General features: G+C 40.1%; 1 protein-coding gene across 1 annotated transcript in view; it reads left to right on the forward strand.

Moving 5' to 3' along the window:
* The first annotated feature begins 4,325 nt into the window (after positions 1–4,325).
* The window catches only part of LOC145980267 (pyroglutamylated RF-amide peptide receptor-like), a 280,425-nt gene continuing 260,536 nt past the window's right edge, over positions 4,326–24,214 (forward strand). Inside the window, exon 1 of the mRNA XM_083113274.1 lies at positions 4,326–4,543. Within this exon, the coding sequence (XP_082969400.1) occupies positions 4,326–4,543 (218 nt within the window). The remainder of the gene's footprint in view (positions 4,544–24,214) is intronic.

The following is a 24,214-nucleotide window of genomic DNA, read 5'->3' on the forward strand; positions in this document are numbered from 1 at the left end:
AACGTGCAACCTGCAACTCTTCCACAACCCAACCACTAGGCTATCCCTTCTACAACGCTCCTTGTTTTACAGGCTCCCAGAAATCTACAACAAACTTCCCCTGAATGTAGATATTTTCCTTCCAGAACGTAATTTTTGTATATTACTGACCAAGAACATGTAAATCTATCTCATCTTGTTATTGTTTTTATCTTTTGTTATTTTTTGTTTCTACGTTATGATGTTTCAGTGTAAAATGGCCAAATAAGACTGTATCTGAAACTCTGAGTAAATAAATAAATAAATATTCTAGTTTAATTAATGATGCACAGACGTTTAGTAACAGAGAGCCAAGTCGTAAAGTTGTTCCCGTGCACACTGTTCTACTGTACTGGCAAACGTTCCGAGAAGTTTAAATCCATTCTATGCTCAGATATAAGATAATCGGAACTGGATCCACAGTTTAAAGTGAGATGCAAGTCATTGTGCTATGCGCCTCAGCCGGTGATAGAACCCGTGGCCTCTGATTACATAGCGACAGTGAGTACCGCTAAGGTCCATCTTACTGAATTGTTCTGTATGTTACATTAGTTATTAAACATAGATTTGCTCTCTCTTCTCTTAAATAGCATGATTTAGTGATTTAATTTGCTTAACGTCGTGTTACTGCTTCCTTTGGTTAATCGTGGTGGCGGGGATACATGACGATAAGATTAAATGGATGAAGGAGCAGTCACAATCATGTATGAACGACATAACAGATCCCCCGCTGACTTCAGTGGCGGAGTTGTTAGCACAGCGAGATACGACGCCAGGAGTCCCGGGTTCGAATCCCGGATTGGGCATGGATGTTCTTTGCGAGTGTTCGTTCATCAATTTCTTCATCCCACATACACTCATCCTCATCGTCGCGATGCTGCGAGTCCAGGCGCCAGAGCGACGTTGTCCTGGCAACATTGCTGTCATAGGAACGTACTACGTGAGAGTGAGGTTGGCACTGATGCCTCCAGGAAGATCATCCCTTTGGAAAAATAGCGGCGAAGTGATTGGAATACATTGGAGAGAAATACAGTGGAGCACCTACAAATGATCGATTTGATTTAAATACTTCGTTCTTCTGCCACTTTTGGCTAATCGCGAAAATGAAGATTAAGTGTTGATATGATGAAAATAATGAATGGATACTCATAAGTAGGTAGGGCTCGAAAGTTGAGGAAATATCCTTTTTTCCCCTAGTGTCCGAAGACGAGGCCCAACATAATATACGAGGCGTATTTTTAAAGTAAGTACCGTTTTGAAATTCCGCCGCTGCAGCGCTGCGGTCGGTGTCCCGTGCATGCGCACTGTGTACATACATCCGTTGGTAAGCCACAGACGCCATTGCGGCAACAATCGATCGTGTATACATTTGCTTTTGCATATTTAATATGCCTCCGCCGATTGAGAATCCCGCCGACTGTGAAATACGCGCTGTTATTCGTTTTCTTAGTGCTAAAGGCGTGAAAGCAGTTGAAATTCACCGTCAGATTTGTGAAGTGTACGGACAAAACATTATGAGTGATGGAATGGTACGCAAATGGGTAAGAGCTTTCAAAGATGGCCGAAAGAATGTTCATGACGAGGAACGGAGTGGGCGACCCTCAGTGATCACTGTCGATTTGGTGCAGAAAGTCGACGAAAAAGTGAAAGAGAACAGACGCTTCACGATTTCTTCGTTACCAGAGGAGTTCCCTGAAGTTTCAAGAAGTGTTATCTACGAAATTGTTATCGAACGCTTAAACTATCGAAAATTGTGCTCACGATGGGTACCAAAAATGTTAACTGAGGCGCACAAAAGCAAACGTTTAGGTAGCGCCTTCACTTTTCTTGTCAAAATCTTATCGCATCATTTGGCTGGGAACAATTTGATCATCCTCCATACAGCCCCGATCTAGCGCCCAGTGACTGCCACGTGTCTCTGCAACTGAAGAAGCATCTCGGAGGTCAGCGCCACGATGACGACGATAGCCTCAACACGGCCGTGTTGCAGTGGCTGTCAACTCAGGCGGCAAACTATGACGACGGAATACAAAAGCTTGTTGTTCGATATGATAAGTGCCTTAATATTGGTGGCAATTATGTGGAAAAGTAGATAAAGTGTGGTCTTTCATGTAAGAATAAAATTGTTACAAAAAGTTTACTTGTTTTTTGTACATATCAAAACGGTACTTACTTAAAAAATACGCCTCGTATGTTCATTTTGGGTCATTGTAGGACAGAAAAAGGTGGGTTTTATTTGTCCTTTTTTTTGCCTTTTTCGTCTTATTGGTCCTTTTTTAGCCTTTTTGAGGTCTCGACGGCTTTTTTTTGCAACTTCACCTTCTTTCGACTACATTTTTACTGCCCATTCTCAATTCGAATCATCATCAGTTCATCACATCCTTTCTGTAGTAAAGAAATAAAAAAAAATAACAAATAAATATATTTGAACCATCCCTGAAACGAGAGAAGAACATTTTTGGACGACTGAAGCAGGTACGGTACAAGATCCTTTAACAGTAACTTGTCTGGAAGGTTGCGCTGTAACTGGCAACTTTCTCTTGTTTTGAAGCTTTCAGCACGGTGTATACGACCATATACATTAAACATGTAATTAAAACTGAAGTCATTAATTAATTTGGATCACATTTATACGTCCTTTTTTCCGTTTTAAGGTCCTTTTCTTGAGCCCTACTCATAAGAATCACACATGTCTAGGCCGAAATTCTAATCCGGGCTTGCAGGCGCCCACAGAGGTCGCCTTGTAACGCCTATAACTACGAACGTAATGTTTTCGTTTTAACGATAATACCGAAAAGATGAGGAAAGCAAAGTAAAGTGTTTATAACGTATTTGGGTAGGTAAAGGAGGAAGGTTTTCGGTGTTTCGGAATCGCGAAATAACGCGAATTATGCCATTTTTCACAATAACACCGAATGTTGCACTTTAACGCGGAAATCTCCGCGAAATATACAATATAAACTGGGAATAACAATTCTTCTGTTCATAAAGAACTACGTGAAGTGCTATTAGATCCGTTGCTTTAAGCCTAGCTGGTGAAATTTCGATTCAAAATAGATTGACACGCTTCATATATTTCAGTTTGACGCAGACCTGAAATAGAATTCCCCCAGAAGGGAAGTTTCATAGTTGTGTTGCAGGGGAGGGCTTTAGAGGTTAGGGGGCGTGTATATGTGTGGGTACACAAAACGGTATTTTGAAGTTGCAGATTTTTGGCATTGATAAGGAAATGTGTTGTATATGACTTTGTTCTAATATTTGGGGGATATCATTCAATAAACATTACTTTCTGATGAGATGAAATATTTTTCCAGTTGGAAGAAATTTTGTTATTTCTCTCAAAGGTAAGCCTTAAATATATCTTTTGTCTTTAAAACTAAAATTTGTTTCAATTTTCCAGAACTAAAGAATGTGAAGAAGGTATGGTAAAAATGCACGTAAAAAAAAACCGATTTTAAATTAATAACACAGAGTTTTGCTCTAAACCGCGAAAAATAACATCGAATTTCAGTAAAAAATAATATCGAAATTTAGAGGAAAATAAAACGAAAAATCACGTCCTACAACTCGATCTATATCTGAATCAGAACTATCGGACGTTAGTTTGGGAGTCGAACAAAACTCTCTCACGTTTGCTATCTTCGGAATTCCTCTCCTCCTCTGTTGTCACCTGAATTGAACATTGAATACTATACTCTCGCGTCGGGATACAATGGAGCAAGGCCACGCAAGTAATGAAGGAAAGAAAGCGAGTGGGCGGAACAAAGCAGCAGCATTTTCCCCTCCATGTACTCACTTTCTCTCAACGCGTTCATTGGTAGAGCTTTCGCGAGTCCCCGCTTGATGGGAGAATTCTTTTCGTTCGTTGGATCCAGAGATTCTTCGGGACGGAGTATTATATAGCCCACTTGTGACGACCCTTAAAATATATCCTAGAAGTTATGCAACCGGGAAAACGGTGGCGTGTTGCGGGCTTGTCCGACGACAGGCGCGATACAGAAAGTGAGAGAAAATACTCCTAAATCAATCAGTTTTGAACACCATCGTTTGGCGCCTCCACCCACACTCGTGAGACGGATCACTCCGCATCGAAAGCGTCGGTCAAGGCCAAAAGCCGGAGGAGGAAACAAAACTTATTTTTTTCCCCTGGCGCGGAAGATAAAGAGAGAGACGTATATACACACGGGCCAACGCATGCTCCGGGCGCCGTCTGCATCGCCCAACCGCGTAGCGCGCGCAGTCATCGCGAGATCTCGCACGACGCTCCAAGATTCGGGTTGTTCTGTTCCCACCGACGACCGTTCGTCATGGACGCCGTGAGCGCTCAGGCCGTGCAGCTTAACTTTACCAACAATACGAACGACAGTCTCCACGACATTCTCGAGAACTTCAAGTCAAGTTTGTTCGTCTACGATGAGCCTCAGAACATTATCCTCATCACGTGTTACATACCGCTGATCATCCTCGCGGCTTTCAGCAACGTCCTCGTCATCTACATCATCAACAAGTTCCACTCTCTGCGCAGGTGAGTACCGAATCTCTATCTTTCTCATCGGAGAACTTTTCGAACGGAGCGACAACGCGCTCTTATATCCCTGTTTTCGCACACGCCCGATTTGGGCGACATTTCGTAAACATTATCCTCCAATCTTTTTAAAACTTTTCCTAAAGTATCTGTTATTTCTCTAATGTATTGGTTACCCATGTTGTTACTCGAAATCTTGGTGACACATTATTACTTACGTCTCCACGATAGCGTAGTGGTAACTTCGTCGTCCTTGTGATCAAGGTGTCTCGGGTTCGAAACGCGGTGGAGTGGTTAGGATTCAACTTTGAACTGTAGGTCCAGTCCCGATTAACCAATCCGTGCATAAAAGTGGAGTAAAAACTAAAACAACACCATTTCGCGGGCCTCCGTGGCGGAGTGGTTAGCACACCGCGCTACGATGCCAGGAACTCCGGATTCGAATCCCTGCATGGGTGTTCGCTATGATATCATTACGTATCCTCATCGTCCCGATTAGCCAAGCGTGGCAGAAATGCGAAGTAAAATAAACCAACTCAATCAATTGAAACTAAAATTCAAAAAATAAGAAAACACATTATTAGTTTCTCTAATAACTGCTAGTAACTTTGCTGTTACTCTACACAAGTTCAAGGGTGATGCAGAGACGATATCAGGGTGGTATTTGAAGGGCGATAACGGGGGAATTCCTTCCTGGTTGCTAATTTGTGGGTCTTAGGAGGAATTCTATATATTATCCTGATGGTTCGATAATAGTTATTGGATCCAAACTCCCCACATTATTAAAGTTTTCACACACTGGACGAGACGTTTCTTGGTACAGTATGGGCTCGTCAATGACTAAGCTTGTCTCGTTCTCGATCTCGTCTCCACTTGCTAATGCTTGTCTCGTTCTTATGTCGATCTCCTCTCGAGTCTCGAAAAATTTAATAGAAAAACTTATAAGAATTATTAATATAATTTCAAACGAAAGGTTTGTTGTACATTAAACTACACGTATAACCTATCTACAAATTATAAATGAGCTGCTCCTCTATGTTATGTCTGAATAAGTTACATACAGTAATTTTGATTTACGTACAATTTTCTTGCATGACACAATATAATTTACTGACGGGATGAGACTTTTGACTAGCCTGATTCAAGGTCTCGTCTCGAAAAGACTCGTAGAGTTTGTCTCGTTCTTGGTTTACAACGGCATCGTGTGTGTCGTCTCGAACTTCAGAACGAGACAGGAGGTAATGCGTAATGATACGTCGAAAAAGTTTGTAAAGAAGTTTGTTCAAAGTCCACTTCATGCATAAACAGGCTAATCGGTATGAGTTTGAGTTTAAATTCCGCTTTATGCTCAGATAGGATAATCGAAACTGGACCTACAGTTTAACGAGGGATGCGAGCGACTGCGTAATGTGCCTTAACCGGAAATCGAATCTGGGAACTCTTGATTACAAGGCGACAGCTTAAACACTACGCCATGTCCTGAATGGGTAATATGTGATAATGTTTGTTAGAAAATAATTAGGAGCTGTTTAAAGCTATCTACACTACAAAAGAAAAATAAGTGGTATTAAATGATAGTTGACACCAGAGCAATTATACCTTCGGACGATTAAACGTGATCATTTTACCAATGTCGTCGAAAAGCAAAATGCTTGGCGGTAGTTTATTTTTATTTCATAATTTTACGTTCATGACATAAAATTGAAGAGAGAATAAACACAAGGATACATCCGTTTCCACACCTGAACTTGAATACAGGTCCGTCAACGGTGAATTCGTGAATACAACACTCGACACGTTTGGAGACGGAGACGAGAATTATCTTTCAAGGACACATACTACGGGAATTGATCTGCCAAGTGCTGTGACCAAAAGGACCGAATGTCTTTTCGTATGTTCAGTTACCACCGCGACTCGATGATTTCAAGGTTCGAAACGTGGGTAGGTTAAGGGTATTAATTTGTGTTTGTTGTCGCCGCTGCTTGCTGGCTTTCGAGATCGGAGTCCGCAACTGTCGCTTGCTTTCATGTTCCTCATGATGCTGGGTGAACACTGGCGATTGAACCCGGGACGTCTCGCACTAAAGGCTATAGCACTAATTGGGTTACGCGGCAGCTTTATTTCTCGTAGAGTGAAACACACAGAGCATAGCATATAGAGCACTAACATGGACAGACAGATAGCGTCGCGGATGGGTAGCTGAGCGCTCGCTGTAGCGACAAACCAGTTTGATTTTCAGAAAGGCAAAACAAATATTTTGATCAATTTGTGGCCGAGGAGCCTTCCCAGCATCTTCTCAAGAACATGGCTAAACGTGGTTAAACATTTGATGAAAACGTTTGTGTCCCGCCCCGGGGTTTGTGGTCAAGCTTGGTCTCCGGCTACGGGAAGCAGCTTCGAGTCTCCTGGGGGAACGTAACAACTTATCTCCTGTGATTTCGACCTGTGTATGGGACCGGCGGCCACCCACCATCGTGAGGAAATTGGGAAGCTACGAATGAGTAGCGTAACCTGGTCATAGAAAATATACGACAACGACTGGGGGTTCGTCGTGCTGACCACACGTCACCCCGTAATTGGTTGTATGATCTCCCACCTCTTTGTGGGAGTGAGATACGTACAGGTATTGGACCTCACGGGCTATTACGTCACGGGTTATTGTTATTATCAAAGCATTTGTTTTAGTACTATTTCTTGTGTGGGGCTGTCAGTGTTCGAGCTGCATTTCTTGAGATAACAGAACCAGGAAAGGCGAGTTAGGAGAAACAAGATCACACAAGTATCCTCCTATGCAAAATGCGTATTCGGAGTAAAATTAAATAACACTATTTTTTCTTGCCTGTTGAGAGAAGGTTGATTGATTTGGTTGATTTCACTTCGCATTTCTGCCACTTCTGGCTAATCGCGAAGATGAGGGTGAGTGATTATATGAAATTGATGAAGGGACACACAAAAGACACCCTTGCCCATGCCAGGATTCGGACCCAAGACCCCTGGCGCCGCAGTGCGGTTGAAAGAGAGTTGCACTTTTCTGTAGGACGGAGACAGTCGTGATTAGAAAGAAAATGCCGGAGAGGCGGCAAAGGATATGATAATGATAAAACGCCAGGAATAATTACGGCAAATTCCTGACTTCCTTTCTAGAATATTCACAGTATAAACTAATAACAATGTTGTCGGTTTCTATGATCTGACGATTACCGTAATGTTTTGCAAAACCAACCGCACCAGTTTCATCATTAACGAGCAAAAATGAAATAGCCACACGCAATGACTAGATATGTATATGGTTTTCGTTCCCCATTGTGACGTAATATGTTACAGTGAATACGAGTGTTTCTGAAGTGAACTGTACGTTAGCTTCCTAACACAATTATCTGGAGATACGGCGAAGATATCTCATCCAAATAACGAAGACAGATAATAATTCTAACTATATTCCTTTCCCAGATTCTCTGGAGTAAGAGAACGCGTTCGCGTTCTCGGCGCATGTTGAAGGGTGTGCGCCTCGTCCAATGACCGCACGGAGGGGAGGGGCATCCACGGGAGGGGGCGACTCGACTGCTCATTCTTGGTCCAGTAGTTCCGTAGTAAACATGTCAGCTCGGAAGTCTAGGGGAACTCTGCATGCAGGAGAGCGCCGCATAGTGTTGAATGTGTTCGAGAACCTATTTGAACGAGGTGGTAAAACAGTACATGAATGTGTTTTGGAGACAGATGCCCTAACGGGAATTGGGAAATCCACCGTCTATAATATCCGGAAGGAAGCGAAACAATCGCGAGGAAAGGATGGAACATCCCTTTTTGAAATTTATTTAAATTTTTGTTTCTCAAGTCTACCTTTTGATAATAGTGATTTATGTGGTAGAAAGAGGGAGTGGATATTCGATTTTTGTTACTTGGCGTTGCTTTTCTGCCACTTCTAGCTAATCGCAACAATGAGTGATGACGTGAAATTGATGAAGAGACACTCATAAACAGTGCCGCAACAACAGGGGCAGAGGGCATTGCCCCCCCCCCCAACCTTGAACCGAAGTCCATTCTAGGAGAAGCAAACATTGAAGTAAAAAACTAGACTAGGAGAATCTAAGAATAGCAGGACAATTGGGTAGTCATGATGGAATTAGTTTCTAATGTGTTTCTTGCATTTTTCTTCCAGACGGCCAAGGGTACTTGCAAGGGGCACAGAATGGCAATTGCCCCCCCACCCCACCCTCGATTTCAAATTTTATACAAATAAAAATACATTTCGTAAAATTTTCTTGCTCGCTTCGCTCGCAATTTCTCCTGTTCTTATAGTCCAAGTTCAGAGCCATAGCTATGGAGTGGCGGGAGTCGGCCCTGGGAGCCAAACGATCTATAGTAAAAAATGTTAAAGAGAATGCCATGGCGCTACGTAAAGTTATTTGCGCCCTATTAAAAGAATTTCTCTCTATGAAACTTAATATGAAATATTAATGATGACACTGTAATCCCTGAAGTCATGGATCAATCAAGGGATTCCTATTTATTTGTCAGGTGTCCAAACATGTATTTCAACTATAATACAATTCACACAATATTTTGCAAAATGGTTAACGTAACCAGTACGCAAACATTGTCTGTAGTGATGCAAGAGTCTCCTCTTTGGCAGCAGAAAGAATTTTGCTTTACGGCCGTTCAACCGCGCAGCACTTCGTTGCTTTCATCAGGCACCCTTCCCCACCTAGTCAGGCCCCGCCCACAAGCTTTCCCCTCTGCGCGTCGCTAGTCCAGAGAATCCGGAAAAGCAGTATAACTAAGCTAACTCTCTAGCCTTCGTAAACCCGAAGGTTTATGGCTGCAGCAACACAGGCCTTCCATGCGTTCCTATCATCGGCAAGATCAATCCAATCTTTTCCATCCTTACCGATTTCCTTTAGGTCCATCTCAATGTTATCCCTCCATCTTCGTCTTGACGTGAGAGTTCCCAGCAAGAAACCTGTAAACTCTTCTTTCGTGCCACATGGCCTGCCCACCCTAACTCTTCTTGATTTAATTATTCTAATAATATTATATAATTACACCACTAGAGAAGAAGGTCTAAATATGGGCGACGGCTTAAATATGGGTTTTGGAGGTATCAGCGCTCCCGGGTGCTGCAGCCTGGCAGAAGCTATGGGAACTGGTTATCTGACAAGGACAAAGGTTGCGACGCCAATTCGCAAGAGAAAGTGGTGGTTAATTTCGGCCTTGGACGCTGTTGTAGAATTGCGACCTCCGAAAACTTTTTGCAGGTATGTTTTAACTCAGCGTTTTCTGAATTCTCATCTGCTTTGTATAGGTTATGATATTAGCGCTGCATAAAACAAATGTGGGCTTTTATAATGCCATGATTTGTTTGTCAAATATGTACCACAGAGAGCGAGAATAAATTGATGAAGAAAAATAGCGTGATGGTCTAAATATGGGCTATGACATGAGGTCTAATGTTGAGATCACATTTTCACCAAATATTTTAATGTTTTTCTTAATTTCGATTTTTCCCATTCCGTTTGATTTTCAAAACAACAGATTATTCATAAATATGAATTTTATAATGATTTAGCGATAAATGACTGTTTTTTTAAAATTGTAATTGCTTTTTGTGATAGTGGCACTAGTAGCCCATATTTAGACCACAATTTTGAAATACATCATTTTACCATTTTTTGGAAATTGCTTTTTTTTTAAAAAAAATGGAGACCTATAATTTAGCATGCTATTACATTTAAGTATATATTTCATAGATATGCATTTTAAAGGCAGGTGCTTGATATATTAATTTTTTTCCTCCGAAAATGACAACATAAAGAGGGGGGCATATTTAGACCTTTTCCTCTACTTTATTCAACTTGAACAACATTTTAATACAACAAACGAAAAGAACTGTTACGTCTCACAGGCGTTATCGTGGTAAACTAACCCTTGCTCCCATAGCGGAGAAAAACGAGACTTAAAATATTGGAGATGTGGGGTATACTATGCAACAATTAATACAATATCATAAATATCCACACTGCAATATATATTCCTTGTCTATCAACACTAAACGCAACTTTTACTAATATTAGTTCGACATGCTTTACACATTTAAAACATACACCAAAGCATATAATAAAAATAGATTTTCAGTGACTTGTCAAAATTTCACAAAAACCAAACCATACCTATTTGAATCATAATTCACGCACTCTAAAACAACAACAATCTCCTAGCAACCGAAATACCTACAGATTAGTCGATAACCGTTTTGTGAGATTTTACACGATCGCGTTAAATTGATGTCTTAACCAAACCGTCAAGCGTAACACATCTGTTCCACCTCGAAATCCCTTACATGTCATAGCAGTGCCCCGATGCGATTTTTTCTCTCCTGTAAGCAACTTCGATCGATGCCGAGATTAGAGGGCTACAGTCTTTGCATCCGTCTGCAAAGGGATCTCCGCTGAAGAGAAATTGCTTTGAAAGGGGTAACAAAATGAGAAGAAAAATAATTGAAATGTGATAAAATATTTAATATACAGGGTGGTCTGAATTGAAACGCCCTAATGGCAACAGTCTCTAACTCCACATGTATTTGAAGTATCCAAATGAATATATATAGTCATAATGTTTCCGTGAGAAAAGCCGTAATTAGTACATTTAGTTCATTTTTAGTACATTTAGTACACTTCTACATGTACCCGATACTCGATTTCCTGCCAGGTTGCCTGTGTAGTGTACTGTCCCAATGGCAACTGTAATCCTTTAACGAAGCTGTTCCATAGGGTTGGATACACTGGCCATCCTCCGTGCTACTCTTACATTTAGTAAAAATTTAGTAAATGTACTAATTACTACTTTACTCACAGAAACTTTATGTCTATGTATATTCATTTTTGTATAATTCATTTGGATACGTCAAATACAAGTGGAGTTACAAACAGGGGTCGGGTACCCTATTGCACAAAATTTCCCACCGATTCCGGGCTGCGCCCCTGGGGTAATTGACTTACCGCCCCCTACCGCTACCGCGGCCCCGCCTTTATCTATAGAGTCCCTTTTAAAGGCATGTTAGAAATTGGCCGAAGTCACCTACCCCCAACACTATTTCTCACTGTTTTCCGCATTGACACATGAAGATACAAAAAATGAAGGCTAAAATTAAACCAAAGAATGTAACTTACATCTTTTTACCAAGGCCAGGTATTGAATTGTGGGTCGAAGTTCAATTTGTAAGTCCAAAAATGAAGTAACTCCTACGTTGAAAGTCCTTGTTGTCCTTTTCCACAGAATACCAACCTCCACTTCCTTCCCATCATAAAAATTAGAAGTCGCAAATTATCCCATCCCACAAGTCATTTAGAAAAAAAAAACCCTCCCGTTTACGGCATGCAGTTGCCAAAAAAAAATATTATTTCAAATTTCTAAAGTCGCATAAATGATATCCAATGTCTGAAATGTCCAATCCGCCAATATATCACACAAATAACATATCGCAATCGCAAATGTTCCTATTGCACAAGTCCATCATAAGAAGAAAAAGAAAAAAATCAGACGTGGGCCTGCGACATCAATCGATGATCCGAAATCTTCAGACTTGCGCCTGTGACATGAATGCATCATTCGCCATCATAGAAGATCTGAAAAACCTTTTTGACGTTACGCAAGGAATTTTAATTTCATAAAAAACGTAAGTTTCGTAGCACGTAGATCTAAAAAATTACTTTCCGCGCTATTTAGAAACATTGTTTATTATGAAGAACTAATTTTTGTAACGAGAATATTTGAAATGTGCGAAAAATCGAGGGTGTAGAAAAGGGTACCGGAGCCACAGACAGTTGGCATTAGAGAGTTTCAATTCGGACACCCTGTATACATCACATCACTTGACCTAAAAGTTAGAACTGAAATTGTACATAGGGGGTCCTCACGTTGATGCCGGCCCGGGGCCTCCACACATATAAATAGGTCTGCTTCAACCCAATAAATTATCTTACAAAACGGAAAATAAACGGAGCAATAATTCTATCTCGAGTTCCAACGAGTACTCGACCGCTAATCTCCTTTATGATAACGAAGGGCTGTGATTTGTATGTGACGCGGTTACGAACGGAATCGAATCCAACTATTTCATGCCGTGACATTGGGATGATGGCTCCACAAATGGCGGTCTCGAGAGATTGACAATTCCAATGCCGATAGGGGGTGATTGCATTGAATGACGTGGTACTGTGTTTCACAGTTCATTCATTACCATGGGAGATGTTTCAATACAAACAAAGGTTTACACGGGGAGCGAGTCCTCTGCTACGTCACTCTAGCAACTCTTGACACTGAAGAGCATGAATTGTTCTCGGTGAAATTCTGTTTTTCTTCTTCTGCAGTTATAGTGGAAGTTCCAAATTCACTAATCAGTATAATATAATTAAGCCTTGTTTCCATATAAAGAAAACACTAAGTTGCTGACCAAGCGAGTCCTCTGCTACGTCACTCTAGCAACTCTTGACACTGAAGAGCGTGAATTGTTCTCGGTGAAATTATGTTTTTCTCCTTCTGCAGTTATAGTTGAAGTTCCAAATTCACTAATCAGTATAATATAATTACGCCTTGTTTCCATATTTAAAACACTAAGTTGCTGACCAAGGCAGTTTATGAAGATTAAAAAATCACTTAACAGGTAACGTTTCAATCCTGTATCAGGGTCTTCCTCAGACGAAGAAGATCATTTTAGTTTAGTTCTTCGTCTGAGGAAGACCCTGATACAGGATTGAAACGTTACCTGTTAAGTGTTTTTTTTAATCTTAATAAACTGCCTTGGTCAGCAACTTAGTGTTTTTACAAATCAGTGCTTCTCACATATTCCATGTAGCTAGTTTGTTCACTGTGAGCTTTTTTAGTTTTTGTCCGCTTTATGCACAGATAGGCTAATTGGGAGTGGACTTACAGTTTTTTTATAAGTAGGATCCGAACTACGGGGTGAGCTAAAGGTAACTGTACGCTTCATTACGCAAAGAAAATCTTCCCTTTCTTCATGCTTGTTGGTACATATGGACATGGACACTTGGTTAGTAAGACACTCATTGTTGTCAGTCACTCATTGTTGTTTCTTCGGAGCGTGATCTTGCAATGCGCGAACTGCATTAGCAATGGTTTTGTTACTCGAAGCTCGTGTGCTTTTGGTGGAACAAGTCTTTCGACATGGAGGTGAATGAACGGAAGAAGTGCGAAATAAGTTTATGAAAAGGTTTCCTGATACAGATCCACCACATCGTAATGCAGTGCGGCGGTTGATCGATAAATTTCGCAGACCTGGATCAGTGAAGAATGCGCCGAAATCAGGCAGGGTACGAGTTCTAACAGAGGACAAATTACAGGATATTCCGATTAGAATAGAGCAAAGCCCAAAGAAGTCAATTCGTAAATTGTCACAGCAAGCGAGTGTGTCGTACGGCAGCGCAAGAACCGCACTGAAATAGCACTTACATTTACAGCCCTACAAAATAACAGTAAAGCAAAATCTGTAAGAAAGAGACCACGACAAGCGTGTTGAGTATTGCCAGTGGTTCAGATACTAACTATTGCTAATGCAATTACGCGCTTTGCAAGATCAGGCTTCGAAAAAACAACTGAAGAAACAACAATGAGTGTCTTACTAACCAACTGTCCATTTCCTTATGTACGAACAAACATCAAGCCCTTTACTATGAGCGTTTTGTGGGTATCAAACCCGAGACTCTTTGATTACAAGGCTACACCATCTTTCCTAAAAAAAAATCAAAAATCACTGCAGCCAATAGACAAGGGAGAGTCCATTAAAAACCTTAACAGTCGGACAAAAATTATAGAATAGACTGTATCCTACGATAACCTTAGGATCTTATTGGGAATGTAGCTCACTAATCATCATTCATCCTTGATGGTAGAGCAACTTGCTGCTTATAGTGAGCTCCGTGGTAATGAGCAAAAGGTACTAAAAATTAAAGGTACACTAAATAAACAACTAGAAATAACTCGAAATGGAAAACAGTTAACACTTCGATTTTAAAACCTTCGAACCTGAATCATACATGGTAAGGGTAGGATGATTACCTGTCTATCGTTAACTGTGATGATGAAGTTGAGATGAAGTTATAGAACAAAGTATAAGCCTGTACTCCAAGCTTGTTTGTCAGGCTAAGTCAGTAACACTGACTTTGTTGGCAGACCAAAACCGAAGACCGCTGTTCACTATTCCAAACCAATCCAAAAAGTGATCACCTTTTGCTCCTCTGTCCCTTATGCAGTCGATTCGTCAAGTTTTGACTTCCTATATCTTAGCAGAATTACAACATGTTTACCTGTAAGCAGAACTCCAGGAAGTCTGTTTACACTTGATTCTGCATATTTGACATGCATAAGAAGAGCAACTGGCTGGTAGAATAAGTGAACGACCCTTGTTCAGATTGTAGCTTTGAAGCTTCTAGGAAATGTACAGGCTCACGCTTCGATACGGTATAACGCTCAAATTTATATGATCTATCAACTGTTATTTACAAAACAAGCTCAACACTGATCAAGTGAGTTTAAAATCCCATTATTTTCATTTCAAAGATGCCGTCTCAATTAGGAAGTGGGAGAACCAGGGGCATTGCCACTGGGGGAGCCACGACGGGCTCTGTCCCACCTTGAAATAGTTTTAGCCCACCCCAGTGCCTACCAACATAACTTTGTAAATGCTTTTGAAAATTTCTGTTTATTAAAAATCTTACGCAGTAAGGGATAGAGGCTGTCAGAGAGAGGTGGAGGTAAAAAGATATAAAAAAAAGAACTAAGAAAGAATGACAGACAACTAGAGTGGGAAAAGAAATAAATAATATTCGATAGAGAATCAAAGAGTAGCTTAGAAAGAGAGACACAGAGAAAGAAGAAGAAGAAGAAAGTTTGATTCGCTTTTCCGCCACTTTTGTCTCCTTGCGAAGATGGGGATAAAAAGTGAATGGACAGTCACAAACACACATGGGCAGAACACAACAAGACACGCAGAGGATTATACTGGTTGTGACTCAAGACGCCGGAGCCTGGTAAGTCTGCAAGAATTCCTCCCAGGAAGAGAGATAGAGAAAAAAAACAGAGGAAGGAAGATGAAAAATGAAATAAGGAGAATGATGGGGTAAAAAGAAAGAAGGAAACTTATAAGTAGACCCCGAATTTTTATGTAATATGAAAGTACATAGCTAAATATGTAGTATCAAAGAATATGTAATACCAATAATAATAGAGTATCCAAACAATTTCAAGAATTCGGTAGGTATTTATTTTATTTGAACATACTCAACATAATTTTAAGCACATAAGTTGTTCAAATTAAAATTTGTATCAAACTTATAGACTCTAAAAAGTGGAGCAACGTGTACATATTTAAGGAATTTCCCACTGCATCGAGGCAAAGAGAGCTCTTTGTAACTTTCGAAAGAAATTGAGGGGTCTAGTGAGAGAGGGAGCTATGCCACAAATCTTGAAAATTTTATTTTTTGCCATTTTCAGTCTTCTCCTACCATCTGTCATCTATCATGTGAACTACAACCATGTGGCATAGCTCCCGCTTGTTCTGCAGCAGATTTTCTGAGTTCTTGAATACGTCCTCATCAGCATTTTGAGTGAGAGAAGGAGCTATGCCACTTACTGATGGTGTCTGCAATAGGAGTGGCAGAGGTTGTGTTGCAGTAACCGCTGCTAGATTTAATATCAGCCCTGAAGTTAAAAGATCTCATGGCAATAATGCCTTATATTCCTCCAGTTCTTCATGGTGTTTACCAAAAACTAAAATCCACAGAAACAATGGACAGTAAAGATCCTCCAGAAGACATATGAAGTTGTCTTTATGTAGATCATATGTAACCCTGTGAACATGATTTACACTCAGGCAAAAGTATTTAAGCCTTGTTCAAAGTATTTGATGTGATAAGATTGATTTTTTCACATGGGTATACTACAACAATATACCATACATTTTCATAATAAATGGTATTTATATTGAAATTCATATTTTTCCTTTTGAATAATTTACTTAACAATATGTTCAGCAAAAAAATACCCTTTGTTATACAAATTATGACTCAACGCAATGCTTTAGAAAACTCAATTTATTTCCATTTCTTGTCAAAGTGGCATAGCTCCCTCTCTCACTAGACCCCTCAATTGTAAAAAAAAAAGAAGCGTCTACAGAAAGAACAATCGAATGAAAATATATAGCTACTTTTGTACTTTTTTGTACAAGGGAACATATTGTGTAACTCGATCCGTACAGGAAAGTGGCTTTCTTGTCCACCTATGTCACGTTCCTAGGTACTTTGCCTAAATATAAAAGCGAAACGAGTATATAACGAGAAACGGGGGGGCGGGGGGTAGAGAAACTCCAGCATCTTTCCATAAATAACAGTTGCAGTATTTGTTTGGTATTCAGGCTGTCATGCCAGTCCGTTTTAGGGGACCGTAAGTACTATGCATCTTATTGATTAGAAAATATGATCACGTGAGCTACAAATTTCCTATATCATGTTTCAGAGCAAGATAGGAAAGAATGACCGACATATGTTGTTTTATGTAAAGTAAATTAGCAAATATGTAAAATATGTATCATCCTGGCAAATATGTAAAAATATATAACATAAAACGTATGCAAAATCGTGTCAGTGACATAATTCGTTGACATTTTCCTGTTCAAGGTATGTATCTAAAAAGGAATATCTTTACTTATAAGCTACAACCAGAGATGGGAAGTTCATTTGGAACCTTGACGTAAGGAATAAGCCGTTCTCTCTCCATCGTATTCATGGAGCTATTCCCTCATCTCCTCGCTTGTGAAGCAAATTTCCAAACTTCTCTCACTCACCCCCACAGAGGAAGCAAAACGTCATCATGTTCCAGCCTGTAAATGGATGTGTTCCCGTAGTTCAGTCGAGGGCTTACGTTCCACTTATCGATTTCCCCACGTGCACGTGTCTGTCTTCTTCAACAGGTGTCTTAACCGTTCCGTCAGACCTCTTAACACAGCTTGATGAAGCGAACTAATGCCCTCCCACTAAAGCCAAATAAAAGGGACTTCTATAAGGTTCCCGTATGCGTCAAACACTTCCAGAGCAAGCGTGGAATTATCACAGAATTATTCAACAAGCTCTTGAGAACAGTCTCGCTAAAAATACTACCGCCGCGTGCATCAGTCTACTCCGAATTAGATCCTTCTCCTTCGCATGGAAGACACACACGTCCACCAAATGTTAACAGGGCACAGAGAACATATGTCAGCTCAAAATATCTGAAAATCAACGAAATCGATAAGCAGGATTTGATTGATTTTGCGTATTTTACTTCGCTTTTGTACCAATTTTGGCTAATCGCGACGACGAGGATCAGTAATGATATGATGAAATTGATGAAGGGACACTCACAACGAAAACCCAATCCCCTGGTCGGGATTCGAACCCACGACTCCTGACTACTCCGCAACGCAGGATTTTCTTACCATTCAACATTGAGCACTGAACTCGGCGAAGCATGGTATGCCAATATCGATCTTCAAAATAAGATGAGTTTCATCTGTCTACCTTGATTTTTCACAGAGATATGCCCATTTGACAATACCATGCTTTGTACAGTCACTGACACTTTTGGATTGTAGCGATTCCATTGAAAGTAAATTAGGCCATTACAAACCAGAAGTGTCCGTGACTGTACATAAACGCACTGAAAATAATGGTATTACAACATTATATAGGTCCCCACCATATTTTCGTTAACGCTTAACTTCAGACGTGTTCAAATAGCACAAATTGTTACACCGTTTTAACACCACTGAATTTAAACTTAGACAAAAATATGGTATGCATCTCCTGGGAGTGTTGCGTGATTTTTTAAAGAAATCAACAAAATCGAACAAATTTTGTTTTTATGCAAAACCTTTGTATGAGGTTCACAGGACTAAATTTGGCTCACTAAATGCTAACATGTCAACGTCATCGCCTTATAATCAAGATATCCCGGGTTCGATGCCCGTTACAAACACACACATCTGTAGGTTCAGTTCCGATTAGCCTATCTGTGCATAAAAAATCATCTCCAACAGGTCAACGTAACGCCTGCCTGATTTGACGGCGAATCATCCAACACTCTGGAGCAGTTACAGCCTTCCCAGTAGCATGTACTGCTTCGCTCTGTCCACTCGATCCCCCCCATTCTCTGCCGATATGCGCGTCCTTGCACCAGAGATATCCGAGACAGGATAATATACGAGGGTTACACCAAAAGTCATGGCAACCATTTTTTTCCACGATGATGCGGGCCAGGCAAGAAATTTTAAAATATACAGTGGAGACCCCGTCACATGCAATGTATTGTGACGCCACCAGATGGCAGTGGCTGCCAAGACATTGAACTGAGGGAAGTGGGAAGTCAGTGCGTGTTTAACGGTCGTGCAGAATGAATGTGACCCGGAGTGAACAGCGTTCTCATGTGAAAATAGCAGTTCTCCGTGCAAGGAATGAGAGAGAATGTCACACTGTGCTTGTGGAAGCTTTAGGAAACGATGCTCTAGCATACCGAATTGTTGCGAGGTGGACAGCAGCATTCGTGCGTGGAAGAGAAGCAACTGCCGACATGCAACGTTCAGGACGACCTGTGACTGCGGGTATTTTGTCTCTTTCTCTATCCTGTTGTTCAAAATTCATGCATTAAACGTTAGCATATATCATGACCTTACAATTGTATATTTTACAATTTCTTGCCTGATCCGCATTATCGTGGAAAAAATAGTTACCAAGACTTTTGCTGCAACCCTCGTATAAACATGGCACGTAAAAAAAAATATGCAATAAAGCTGGAACAGGCCTACTGTCGATTACCTTCATTCCTTATCCGCTTTGTCCCAACTTCACATTGGCCACTTTTATTTGCATAATTTCATCTCCATTTCTGCGACATCTTCTCCGATGAACTTGTAATGAGATTCTGCCTTCAATAATACCAGCAGATGTCCATTCTGACGCAGATGCTTCCTGTATTAATTGTCCACTGCACTTAACAAATTGAAGCAACTCGAGTAAAAGGCAAATAATCCTTTCGTCCTGTGCAATGCTCTCACCGCAGATAAAGCTTCCAGATTAGGCAACACGAGTAACAAAACAATCATTTTAAAAACTAACAGGCACGTTTCTCAGCCTTCCCCGTCATTGTTAAAATGAGAAATGCTCGTCACAAAAAAAGGTTCCTTGCCCAATTTTGCCAGCTTAGAATATCTGGACCAGCTGAATTCGTATCATGATATTGCTGCTGAATTGTTCTCCACGAGTCCTAGGTTTTTCTCTCATCCTCCTTATACACTCATAATTCATCATCATGCATATCTATCGTTTATTAGGTTTTGTATCAACATCCATTCGCCTGCTACAATAGGCGTTTTGAGTCTCTACGAACTTTCATAGTCTGCCAGAATACTCTGTGGAGAATCCTAGTAACATTTTACATGTAATACAGAGTGTCCGAAAAGTCAGGCAACCCGGTGTTTACGACCGTATAACGGAATAGCGAAACGGAATGAGAAGAAACGCTTTCTGCCAAGAGAATGCCCTGTATATTGGGAAAATTTAGAGAGACAAACATATGTAAGAACATTCATGTTTTAATAACAAATAAGCAAAGTGTTGCCAAAGGCAATTTTTTTTGTAAATCGTGTGTATTGATGCACAGAACTCACTGAGGTAAATTATTGCAACATTTCACAATACCAACGAACAATTTGGATGGCCATCTATTGAATTTGACAGAACTTTGACGAAGTTTCAAAAACATTGCACAAGGGAATAAATGGGCTGTTCCAAAAATCGATGTTTTCACAATATTACGAGGGACACTGGCAACACTGTTGCTGTCACGTGTCACTAACAGACGTGTCTCACCTCAGGCTATCACACCAAGGCACTTTTAACGACAAAGGAGAAAGTTGGTTATTCTCGAACATATGCAATAAATTACATACACCTTGCAACCCTGAAATGTGGGTACAGAAGAACGTGTATAATCATAAAGATATCGTGACTGATACACACAGTGGCGCCGATTAGGGGGCGGCAGTCCCTCCCCCCCATTTTCGCAAATTTGACCCTCGCACTATGATAAACCTTATCTACAAATGGAAATATACTGTCCTTGCCACTCCCCGGTTTTGGAACCCAATCGTCGCCACTGGATACACACACATGTACTCACATATGAGTGTGACTCTCTGTGCGTACACATTGTTTAAAAAATAGGGAACTCTAATTTTCATCGATAGTTTGAATTAAACTTCAAATTATGATCCTAAACTACTTCATATCTCCTCTCGCCCGAAATTAGTATTCCGGAAAAAATTATCTGCGATATGCCCGGTGTTAATATTAGTGGCGGTATTGAAGTCATTATCGACGAAAAATTGAGTTCGCGATTTTTGAAACATTATGTGTGTGTGTTAAGAAAACATGGATGTGCCCCTATGATAATGACGATACTTCTTAATATCAAATAATTTCGTTATAATATTGATTTTATAGTGACGAGAAAGTAGTGAATATAAATTAAATATTGCTACACCTCATTGGCCCAGGTTTTCTGAAAAGAAGAAAGAATCGAAAACAAGCTAAAAATGAAGCATTTTGGTCATATCCCGCTTGTACAAATCCTAGAGAAACTATTGCTAACATTACCTAAAGTTAACCAACATTAATCATGTAGATAACTTAGCTAATGATAGTGGATTCTGTTCAGAAACAATTTCAATAGTTTCTTAGTTTTATCAAAGTCAAATCTCGCTTCGCAATGTTTATGGAAGATGAAGTGCTACTTCAGCCATTTGCTTAATATTCGTAATGTGTGTATGAAATATTGCCTGCTGTACAAGACGTTAACAACATTGTTCTTGACTCATGAATCATGTCAGACTGTACTTTTTGCACGCAATGAACAATAATCAAGGGCCAAAGACTGAAAACAAAAGAAGCCCTAGTCACTTGTTGCGTGTTTGCGTAATCGATTCTTGGCTCAACCTTGATATTTCGTCCCAGAGAAGTATATTTGGCCACCAAGCTGGAAATGTCAACATCGTTAGTCAAATATTGCAAGTATTTTCGGAGACAGTTGATGACTTATTTTTGTGCATATTCAGAAAACAAGAAACGTGTGATTGAGCATGAAAAGCAGGATGTTTGTGTTTTTTTCCGTTCTTCCTGGTGTACAGGTTATCTTAACGATGTAGGTAAATGATGACTCAAAATGGGAAAACTTTTCGAGGACCTTGTTGAAGTATATTAACCACAACACGCAGAGAAAACAATGGAAAGTGTGTGTTGCAAGTTTTTTTAGAGCCTGACCCCACAATGCAATGTCAGGGGGCGTTCGATTTGATTTGATTGGTTTATTTTACTTCGCTTTGCTGCCACTTTTGGCTAATCGCGAAGTTGAGGATGGGTGATGATATGATGAAATTGATGAAAGAATACGTATAAAGAACATTCTTGCCCAGGCCGGGATTCGAACCCGAAACCCCTAACGTCGCACAGCGCTGTGATAACCACTTCACGACGGAGGACGCCAGAGGGCGAAAGTATTACTTTGGAAGCATAATAACAGTAAGCCGTTACATTTGGAAGCATAATAACAGTAAACCGTTACTTTTGGAACCATAATAACAGTAAACCGTTACTTTCGGCAGTAAAACGTTACTTTTGGAAACATAATAACAGAAAACCGTTACTTTTGGAAGCATAATAACAGTAAGCCGTTACATTTGGAAGCATAATAAGAGTAAACCGTTACTTTTGGAAGCATAAAAACAGTAAGCCGTTACTTTTGCAAGCATAATAACAGTAAACCGTTACTTTTGGAAGCATAATAACAGTAAGCCGTTACATTTGGAAGCATAATAAGAGTAAACCGTTACTTTTGGAAGCATAATAACAGAAAACCGTTAGTTTTGGAAGCATAATAACAGAAAACCGTTACTTTTGGAAGCATAATAACAGTAAGCCGTTACATTTGGAAGCATAATAACAGTAAACGGTTACTTTTGGAACCATAATAACAGTAAACCGTTACTTTTGGAACCATAATAACAGTAAACAGTTACATTTGGAACCATAATAACAGTAAACCGTTACTTTTGGAACCATAATAACAGTAAACCGTTACTTTTGGAACCATAATAACAGAAAACCGTTACTTTCGGCAGTACACCGTTACTTTTGGAAACATAATAACTGATAACCGTTACTTTTGGAACCATAATAACAGTAAGTCTTTACATTTGGAAGCATAATAACAGTAAACCGTTTCTTTTGGAACCATAATAACAGATAACCGTTACTTTCGGCAGTAAACCGTAACTTTTGGAAACATAATAACAGAAAACCGTAACTTTTGGAAGCATAATAACAGAAAACCGTAACTTTTGGAAGCATAACAACATAAAACCGTTATATGATGTTAGCTGCTACTCGAGAGTGCTTGAATAGAGATATTGCTCGTCCAGCAGTACATTTTTAAGTTTATTTATAAAGTTGTTGTGGTTGGTGGTGGACGTTATGGAAGGAGGCAGCTCAATCTACGCTTTCGCAGATTAAAAAGTATGTTTTGGATAGCTGAAGTTTGGATTTTCCATGTTTTATAATCCCGTATTTGCCTGATGAATGTGAATTTCTCGAATAGTTTTCAGACGCTTCGTTTGCAAAATACTGCAGCGTGTGGTCGTATTCAACATTTACGAACGCAAACTTTCATTATTGAATTTCGTTTTTGTTTCGTACAGGTCGGTTTGGAACGTATATCGCAGTAGCGTAGGAAGGATCGGTGATTGTACTAGCCTGATGGTAATTTCCGGAGAGGAATTTCTCTGTATTGTTGTAGACTAACAATGCTCTGGTCTCACAGCCAGGGTAATTCTCTGTGGGTTTCGTGTTGTGTCCTGTCCGTGTACGCTTATGATTGTCCTTTCATCAATTCCCTCGTGGGAGGCCGGAGTTATTTTGAGAGTGTGTAAAATTGTTGTGCACATGGCCTGTATGATACACTTTTGAAAAATTTCTCCTCCCCACACCATGTAGCATCAAAGTAGTTTCACACACACATTTGTTTTAAAGTACATTGTGTATAAGACTTAGAGTACTGCATTGAACCACTTTTGCTAGTTCGTACTTATTCGAGTCTCACACTCTCGAGCGTTTACAATGGAATATTATTTTAATGTAACAATAATCGTAGACTTATGCAAAATATCCGCGTTGGTAGTTTCAGCTCACAATCATCGATTTCATTATCACTGTATTGGTAAGATGGACTAAACTACATTTTAACATGGAGATGATGATGATGACGCTTAAGTTTCAATTTCACTGCATCTTTCACTGCATGATCCATATTTGAGAGCCCACTACCATAGATGAATTATGGTTATAGGTGTACTACTGGGCTTCAAGCGTATACAGCTCTTTTTGCCTGCTCGAGCGAAGAAGCTCCCAATTCCGTACGCTATCTAGCGTCGCCCGTGTGAACAATTTGGCTCTCGAACGAAATCCTCTTCCTGCAGCACTCTGAGGAAGACTATTTACTTTAACAGTAAAATACTGTAAATTCAATGGTAACGTACAACAGGATAGAAAGTAAACTTACACAGTGGATGCGTCACCA

The sequence above is a fragment of the Lepisma saccharinum genome, chromosome 27, assembly GCF_977018435.1.
Source record: "Lepisma saccharinum chromosome 27, izLepSacc3.1, whole genome shotgun sequence".
Taxonomy (NCBI): domain Eukaryota; kingdom Metazoa; phylum Arthropoda; class Insecta; order Zygentoma; family Lepismatidae; genus Lepisma; species Lepisma saccharinum.